The sequence below is a fragment of the Dysidea avara genome, chromosome 9 (genome assembly GCF_963678975.1).
Source record: "Dysidea avara chromosome 9, odDysAvar1.4, whole genome shotgun sequence".
Taxonomy (NCBI): domain Eukaryota; kingdom Metazoa; phylum Porifera; class Demospongiae; order Dictyoceratida; family Dysideidae; genus Dysidea; species Dysidea avara.
This window is the reverse complement of record NC_089280.1, coordinates 3,500,567-3,510,336: the sequence shown is the minus strand read 5'-3', so window position 1 is coordinate 3,510,336 and position 9,770 is coordinate 3,500,567. Positions and strand designations below refer to the sequence as shown.

Genomic DNA, 9,770 nt, shown 5'->3' with positions numbered 1-9,770 from the left:
CCCTGGCACCAATTTTTTTGCGCGCCTAGTATGGTTTATTTATATTACCCTTCATTAATTTTTATTACTTTCTGAGACAAAATAAGTTATCATTACATAATAATTTCACACACACCAACTGACATGAGTGAACATGGCAACAATATATACACATAAATACATATAAGTGATCATCATGGTACAAGGTTAGTAATAAAAAATATACACAAAATCTTCACTTAATAAATAAACAAGTCTCTCATAGGGTACGTAATTCTCTGTTAGCTCATGAATAAGGAGGTCAGTATCTTCTTAACTGGTGTAGCCCACAGTTAACAGCATGTTGTTGAGCCTGGAACGTCCACACTTGTATACCACTGCGGAATGAGCTAAATGCTATGCTAGAGTTTTAAAAAAAAGTATTGTAAATTCATAAATATAGTACAAGCAGTTATAACACAGGTGCCAGCTATTTTTTACTGGGATAATGCATGAGATTCCTTACATACATACCCTGTAAACAATTGTTACAACACCTCCCCACACAATCTAATGACCATTAAACTGTTTGCTAACATCAGACCAATTAAGCAATAAATTTTCCCAATCATTTTAATTCTAACAAAAAGTGCCACAGAACACTTGTTTGTGCTTAGTTGTACTAACACACAAACACATACAGACACACACACACAGACACATGCTAAGTGACATGTTAGACACTTACGTTGAGTGTAGAGGAGCAGCTAAGGACAGTAATGGTCCAGCATCAGGTATGTGTTGATTGTGGGTACATACTGTAACATAGAGAGAGGCATGTTATGTGTTTGATACTGTTACTAGAGGGAGACATCAAAATAAAAGCAAATTTACTGGCTAGTCAGTCACACATACCATCAAAGAGATAGCACAGTACTTGAGTACACTGTTTAAGGAAAATCAAGGTCCTGGCCAGAAAAATTTGGAAGGTGAGGCAAATCTGTTGCTCTATTAGAGTTGAAGGTACTGTAAGTGACTGTTCTATTAGAGTATCTCAATCTTTTGCTGTAACAAATTCACTTCAATTTTCTAACTTTTACGGAGGCAGCTGCCTCGGTTGCCTCAACGGCAGCTACGCCATTGGAATACTAAATGACTGTTGAATAGCAAGTTTTAACTGGTAACAGTTATCCTACTGAAAATAAAAGAAGTATTGATGTGTTCTACTTCTCCAACTGGTAGACATGTACTGTACAAGTGACAGGTATGCAAGCACAACACAATCACCATCATGCTAAAAGACAGATGTGTACACACATTCACCTTTAGTGTGTCTGCTCCATAATTTAACAGTACTATCATTTGATGATGAGGCTATTCTGTAACAGTATAATAATAATAGTGAGTGAGTACAATCAGCCATGTAGTGTATGTACGTGCTGGCATGCAGCAACACGTGTGCGTGCATGCGTGAGTGTATGTGTGTGTGGTATGTGTGTGTGTGTGTGTGCATGTGTGTGTGTGCGTGTATATCTGTGTCTCTCTGTGTGTGCATGCCAGCCATGTGTGTGAGCATGCACATGTGTATATTATGTGTCTGTGAGGCAGCACTCATTTATATTTGAAACGTACAAAGAAGTATTGCCAAAGAAACCACAAACACAATGTTACATCCTTTCAATTACCAGGCCGATGCTCTAGCCACTTGGCTATTCTAGGTTCGATGCCCAGTTATGCCAATTTGGTGTTGCTGCTGTTTCCTTGAGCAAAAAAACTTTACTCACATTGCTCCAGTCTACCCAGCTGTATATTGGGAATCTGTTGGCCTGGTGTCATCTGGAGAAGCAGCTCACCCAGCTGTAACATCACTGGGCACCTGGTGCTTACCGGGAAAGGAAAGCAATTACCCAACTGTCCTTGTTTCATTTAGCGGTGTTGGGGTTGTAGTGGAACTTCGGGTTCCGAGACCTCTCTCTATGATACCTGGACAGTCCTGCGGGTTACTAGCCCTAGATTTGCCTGCACAAGGCTCAAGTGCCTGAGATGGTGTACAGGCAGCTGTGCTTCACATAGCTGCCGTAGGCTTTGCATCTATATAATGTATAACAACCATCAACTTACAGTTCCAATTCATTCTTTATTGGCATAAAGATGGCTGAAGTGACAGTCTCTCTATGACCTCGGTACTCATCAAGAAGCTTAGTTTGTCTCCTATCCCATAACTAAAAAAAACCACGGTAGCTACAGTATGATACACTGAAGTCTATATTTAGGGATTATCCCATTACAGAGACATCCATAATCTGAATATTTTGTGTGCAATTAACAAAGGTGTCAATTCAAGAAAGCTGTTCAGATGAACAAAGCGCATTCATTTACATACAGAGCTCTGTTTAACTACATGTAGTTACACTGATAGAACATACCAGGAGCTTATAAGCGCCAAAGGCAAACACATACACCAATTGAGAAAAAACACTCTAATAGAACAGTCATCACTTTTAGAGGAGGTTTATTCTTATACTAATCATGATCTAGCTAGGAACAGCAAGTGCTATATAATATAATCTAACAAAGTAGCCATATACCCTAATAAAACAGCCAGGCATTCAACTTTCTTTAGTTCCTGGATCACTACTAGAGGGTGAAACGTCTGCAATACACTTTGGTGTGGCCTATCTGGTCTTGTTAGTATTATAGTAGCCATGGTATCACAATTATTTCACATGTACTTTTCTCTGTCATTGGGTAGGAGAAATGGTCTTCAATAGTGGACTCAACGAGGGGGAAATGTGGTTGGCCACATATAACAGGTCTATCTACCATATCTTAATGTACAACACTACAGGGTAGACTTACTGATATTTCAGCTCCCACACCAGCTGAGCCTGCACTGGTGCTGAGGAAGTAGTTACAATCATGTGATACATCACAACTTGTCTGTAGGGGGTTAGTGACATTTCACATGTGAGTATTATTGGTGATGTGTACCTGTACATTGGTCTTGGTTGGAAACTGTTGGGCTAATGAGTTAGTTCTTAGATCCCAAACTCTATCAAAAGATGACAATACAAGATGCAAAAGCATATACATACAATGGTGTGTTGCATTACACACACACACACACATACACATACAGACGCACGCACACACAGACGTACGTACACACATACACACTACCACTGACCTTAATATCTTGTCTTCACTAGATTGTAATATTGACATTTCTGTACCAATCCACTTTAAACCAGTGACCTACACACACACAGAAACACACTAGTATAATAAGGAGCTCACCTAAACCATGTATTAAAACAGTATAACCTAAAACAAACTGAACCTCACCACTTTATTAACATACAGTGGACCAAAACATTGAGAAAGTTGAAATGACTGTTCAATTAGAGTATTTTGTCAACAGTGTTTCTGTAGCATATGTAACCAAAACCAGTTGTTTGCACATTCCTTAAATTCTGTTTTGTTGCTTCTCTCTTTTCTATAGTAACAAAGGAGTGGACAGCCGATGTTTCAGTCTTTTCTGATTATTGGTCTAGGAGTTATAGCACTAGACAGTTGGAATAGTAATAAGTTCAATTTGTATACAATCAAATACAATACAGGCACTTAATTAGTCGATCATAACTCAAGACTGAAACAAGCTACAGAACTTGAATCAATCTGTTCATTATGGACTGACAAATTCATCAAGGTATATAGTGCTTTCCCTGTACTCTTCCATGTAAACAAAGAAGAGGGCTATTTCAACATAGAAATCATGACAATAAACTTTATTTCTACTCCGTCGTAAATAAGTGCCATTTTTATGGCACAAAAGAATTTTGCAAAACAGCCAGTTTTCGCTCAGTAAATCACATATTATCAACTATATGAACATCCTTTTAGTTTGGATAATCAACCCCTTCAATCTACAAGACGGTTACACAGTTGTATTGTTAATTACAAGAATAATAATAGTTACACATGGCCACATGGGTATGCACGCACGCACGCACACACACACACACAATTACACACCAAGTTCCTAGGTATCTCCATGACAGCTACAGAACGTCTTGTGGGCATGTTCCATACTCGTACACTATTATCTCTTGATCCACTACACAGTAGATGTTGATGTACTGCAGTGTGTGTATGGGGATACCATGGTAACACACATTATAACACTAACACAACCATATAAACATTACATGTACTACTCATACATTATTGCTCTAAACTTAAGGCCACATGAAATTGTTTCTCATCCCTACCCACATAGCCATTTTCAGTGTCACATCAATAAATTTTGGGACCATTGGTAGCTGAAAACAGCTTTAAGCAACTTTTAAAGATAGTAACTAGCTAGAGTAGATCAAGAAAGTTATATTCTGAGTCATGTGAGCTACCGTATTTAAGCCAGGAAATAATGTTTTTGAGAAAGTTAAAATGAATGATACTATTGAAGGATGATTAAACAAGGTCAGTCACTCATGAATCCATATAAACACCATGGGCTGTTGCCACACAAGCCTGTAGTAGCCGCCCTCAGATAGTAGCCGCAGGGATTTCCTTGCTGAAAGTTATAGTAGCCGTGGCTATTAACCGGTCAAATACAGAATTAAGGAAAAGTAAAATAAAAACCCACCCTCCTGCACTGTTATTTTGGATGAGAAATGATATGCAAAATGTATTTTTATGATTATGAAGTGAATTCAGGGTTTGATAAAATGCACCAAAATTAATACATAATAACAAGTTTCACATGGTCGCTGGCTTGCTACACTGGACAGAAGGTGTATATATATATAATATAGTCTGTTTATCTGAGCACCTACGAAATCAATAAGATCAGAAATGAACATCTGTTTGCTCTTTAATTCGAGCTTACTGACTGCTTAGGGGTATCTGTTCATGTCAAGAATCACCAACAAATGGACTGTCACAACTAAACCTTGCTTTATGTACTTTATAGTTCTGTCTTGTAAAGAGCTTCACAACACTACTAAATATTTAGGAAAGTGGCCTGTGCTACTTAAGAAACTTCGGGTAAAAAAATTCCCTCGCACACTCCCTGGCTCACCTGGACAGCAAGCAATGGCGGTAACTGCTAGAGAGTGACCACGGTAACTACTCAAAGGTTGTACACTGTCATCCCCTACAATACTGGATGCAGTAGATGCCATGTGCCACATGTAAATGTTGTGATCCCGTGAGGATGCCAACACCGCTGATGGCTCTGTTGATATTACCTGATAAAGGAGAATAAGGGATTAAAACTGAACAAACAAGTAAGAAATGTTTATACTACTGGATAATGTTAAATACAGTACTGTAACTATGACTGTGTCAATTCTGTAGCTAGGAGCTTACAGGAAGAGTGTACATGTATGTATGTGCATAGGGTACCCCTTCTATGTATGTGCATAGGGTATCCCTTCTATGTATGTGCATAGGGTATCCCTTCTATGTACATGTATGGGAATCAGTAGAATCAGGAGCTCATCAAATCCTATGGACAAGAGAGCATGTAACTCTGTACACTACCAATACTATGGACGAAATTCAAACATGGTGTCCAGTGTTACTATGTATATCATTGGTTACATCATTCTTATGAGCAACAGGGATACACTGAATGGGCTGCTACAGCTACTCCGTCTTATGTAAAGCTGCTTCAATAGGAAGATCATCAGGTTGAAGGTAGAGCTTGGAATAGTCAAGTAGCGTGATATTATATGATTAGTGACTATAAAAAGATTGTCCTGCTAAGCCTGTGTTACTATTCCTCCGTCATGCCATTGAACTTCATTTCCATAGCTTCGCTTCGTCATAGCGGAAATGTGACATGCACCTCTGCATAATATCTTAATTAAGTTATTTATTATAGTACACGGCAGCCATGTTTGAATTTCGCTGTTTACTGAGTTATATGCTCCCTTGTCCATAGGATTTGATGCGCTCCTGGTAGAATGCAGGCTCAGAATAAGCAGCTACAAATGCAATAAATCTAGGACTGTGTGAGATACGTATGAACATCTTGAACAATAGTGTACATCTTGGTCACTGAACAGCTCCGTAGTTATCATGCAATGACTCCAGTAAGTTTCACAATTCTCACAGGTCCCTAGTGTGGTTGTACTTACAGATAAGGATAAGTACTCTGTAGTATGTACAGTGAAAATCTTTAATCCAATACAGAAAAAATACGTACTCTGTTATCTGACACTGTTTGCCTATTACTATCCAATAAATGGAACTACACATTTATCAAAATGGCTGCCATTTACACATCAAAGTTCTACATTACTAGCAGTACTGTAACAGAGGCCATAAAGTACTAACAAGTTTAGTTACTAATAAGGAAGAATGGTACTGGCAAATTTCCCTAGGTACTCACCAGCAGGAATTTGTAGGTTTCAAAGTAAAGCAACATGTAAGGCTGAAAAAACAGCAACGTGCTATGTTCGTTTTGTTGACACTTTTCTTGTAATAAAATTTTACATATCCCCACTCCATGGTGACACTTACCTGTGTAATGTCCTTCTCTGGTCCTTTGTACTTGCCCACAACAGCTTCATCACTCCAATTGTACAATAAAACTTTCTGTATGAATGAGAGAATTGTGAAGTATGATTTGAAACACAATAAATTTGTGGGACCTGACCCCTGCATAGAAGGGTCACCTCTTTTTAACTAACAACTTTAAATTCAATTGGATGTAAAGGTACAAATAATCCAACTGTCAATTGTAGTTAACTGCTTATCATGACAGCCAAAAAATATATCTATATCCCCGTTCTAACCACAACATGGTGCAAAATAAAAACTGTAGTGTGAATCAATTGTACAGTGGAATGGACTACTGGAATGGCGGAATACTGGAATGGAATTTCAATATCATTTTTTACATCCAAATAAGTACAACTCCTCCCCTGAAGTATGCAAATAAATAGGATTCCCCATTGAAGTAAGCTCATTTAGCATACTTTTCCTCACCACAACACTTGTATGACTTATAACTCAATACTTTATTACTTGTCTGAACTAACTGTCATAGTGAAGGTTCAGTTCAGTGTGCAATGTGGCACTGCCACAGCTTGCAAGATAGTCCCGTTTCACTTTACCCAAAGATTTTTGATTAGGCTTCTAGGTTAATGGTAAACACCTCGTACAGGCTCTGCCAGTCTGCCTTCTGTGTTCGCCAGTGCCTAACTGGTAAAGTTGATAATAAATAAATGAATACTTTATTATACAGTGAATGTACTTTTACAATGCATCGTGTAATCAGCTAGCTAGCTAATTTTTTATCATTAATTGGAAACAAGGGTTAAGTCAGGAATCTTCTTGGTATTCTCAATAAATTGCTATTGTGCATGCTCATAACTTACTTTACAGTACATTACTGGTAAACTTTGTCTATGGTGAGGTGAATTATGCTAAAAGAGCTTACTTCACCCCATTTATTTGCTTACTTAAGGGGAGGGGTTATACTTATTTGGATGTAAAAATTGATATTGAACTTTTTAAAATTCTATTCCACCATTCCACCATTCCAGTAGTCCATTCCACTGCTTATACACTCCCCAGCACAGCATGACAAGACAAGGTGGGCTGGCCTGGGCCATGACACAATGTGAATGTGGTCAACTCAGATCAGCAATAATAATTTGCTGCTATTGGCCACACGGCAAGTATTTTCTACACTCTAAAAGTATTTTACAACATGGCTACAATGTAGCACAAGACACACCATGCTTCTGGTAGACTCCCAACCATTTTGTTCTACTGACACTGGCAAAAGAGGCACCCACTTACTATAATACAGTGGCTGTAGCATTGTAGAGATTAATCTTTGTGTTGCTGATACGATTTCAGTACAGTTTTATTAAGTGCCCAAACAAAGAATGGCTCATCATTATACATTGTGCGCTTGTTTTAGCTCATGTTATTTTGGTACAAACAATCACCAGTCCGCTTGCTGGCAGTATTGTGAACAAGGTGGAACAAGGGCTGACCCAAGTTTGATAACCCAGTATTGTCCTGAGATAAAAGTAAGCTGGGATAGTGCAAATTGGGTGGTAAATGGCTAAAGCTGTTTCCACCTTGGTATCCAATTTAATACTGAAAAATGTAACAGTTTGGTGAGAAAATCGTTGGCAAGTCTGTGAGCAAACAGAGTAAGTTTACAGAGGACAGGGTTTGTACAATACTGCTCACAAGCCAAATTCTCTAAAACTCCTGCAAATATTTAAAGGCATGTGGTTCTAATGTTCTAAACTAGAGAGCAAGAATAAGGACAATGTTACACTTAAGATAGGCTTCTAGGAATATATTGTAATACAGACAATACCGTGTTTTTAAATGATTACTAGCAATTACAACAAATAAATTATAACAACTCTCCAATAAACTTGTATAAAATGTTAACAAATTCAACTTTGTGCTATATATACAGTATTTTTAAAGTTACACTGATATATTAAAAGCAAAGATATGCTACTGGTGGTACCGTCAAACCCGTAGGTCTAAACGAAACTTTCTTGCAAAATTTGCTTTGGCCATTGACCAATACAATCTACTTGACTATATATGCTGAGCTTTCTGAAAGCTTATCATTTACAGATTATACATACCAACTGATAAATGAGTGGTGTGGCCACACAAGACTTCAATATGACTGTGGTTGTAAATAGCATACAAAATTTGATGGGAAATATTTGGTGAATTGAATAACAATTTAAATGACTGTTCATCTTCCTTGCTTACAGGGGCCCGCGCTAATTATGTATGCATTGCATTCTAAATTTCAAATGATGTCATGAAAGCCCAAGGCATCTCAAGCAGTACAGCTGCATCCAATGCCAAGACCATGAGTGATGTAGCTACAGTAGCTATCTGACATGGGATGCATTAGGAGAATGCAACTTGCAGGTGCCTCAGCTAGCTTGCGTACAAAATATCTGAAAGGTACAGAGAAATACCTGGCTACAGCTCTCAGTAAGTTAGTATGTCTTCCTAGATCTTTGTCTGAATAACCTGTGTAAGTTCATAGTTCTTTCTCCGTGTTTTCAATTTCTTTAGCTACTATAGCTGGATTTTGGCAGATTTAAATTTGAAAATTTCAGTAAAAATTTGCCGACCACCAAATTTAATTCCGTCAAGTTTTCTGTTTGTACAGTAACTAGCAAACGAAGCAATATATACCTCTAACACAACCCATTACAGATGACACTAATTTACACAGCACAGCATATGGTCCAGTGGATTACCTACCACTCAAACAACACTATTAACACCTTACTACTACCACAATATACACAAGTTCTAGTCAATTACAGCAGAGCAATAACATTTTGCACTAGCACGTCATTTTTAACAGCTACATTTGACATACAAAACACGGTACAGAATAAATATCACAATATTCTACATGCAATACAACAACGTATAGGAGACAATCTTGTACGCAGCAGACATTATGATTGTGAGGAATTTCCGAGGGAATTTCATTACCTTGTCAGCTCCGCCCGATAACATGAGATTTTCATTTACGCTACATATTGAGTGTATTGGTCCCTCATGTAGTATCGTCTTGTCCTCATAACATGACTGCTCGATGTCTTCCATGTAGTTGACGTGGTCCGGCTTGTTTGATTTGGACGAACGTCCGCCCATTTTTTACTGGTGCGCGTTAACAAGCACGGTCTCCACAATTTTCGCGCTGCGCTTACAATAAAACTACCTAGCAACGCAAAGCCTGTACCTAGCAACCACAAATAGCCATGATACTGCACAAATACCTACTTCAAGGT

At 38.2% G+C, this 9,770-nt stretch overlaps 1 protein-coding gene across 3 annotated transcripts; it reads right to left on the bottom strand.

Moving 5' to 3' along the window:
• Nucleotides 1-64: 64 nt before the first annotated feature.
• Nucleotides 65-9,673, bottom strand: LOC136266366 (WD repeat-containing protein 31-like). 3 transcript variants are annotated; one of them, XM_066061384.1, is made up of 11 exons: nucleotides 9,472-9,673; nucleotides 6,487-6,561; nucleotides 5,039-5,207; nucleotides 3,994-4,097; nucleotides 3,146-3,213; nucleotides 2,950-3,010; nucleotides 2,818-2,898; nucleotides 2,080-2,180; nucleotides 1,282-1,337; nucleotides 707-776; nucleotides 65-380 (listed from the first exon to the last, which is right to left on the bottom strand). In XM_066061384.1, exons 1-11 carry the CDS (start codon nucleotides 9,631-9,633, stop codon nucleotides 281-283), a joined length of 1,047 nt encoding a protein of 348 aa, XP_065917456.1. In that variant the 5' UTR covers nucleotides 9,634-9,673; the 3' UTR covers nucleotides 65-280. The 3 variants fall into 3 exon arrangements, 2 of the variants coding, with proteins under 2 accessions (XP_065917456.1, XP_065917457.1); XR_010706076.1 differs by lacking the exons at nucleotides 65-380; nucleotides 707-776; nucleotides 1,282-1,337 and adding exons at nucleotides 1,351-1,794; nucleotides 1,846-2,031; XM_066061385.1 differs by lacking the exons at nucleotides 65-380; nucleotides 707-776; nucleotides 1,282-1,337 and adding an exon at nucleotides 1,351-2,031.
• Between the last annotated feature and the right edge of the window lie 97 nt (nucleotides 9,674-9,770).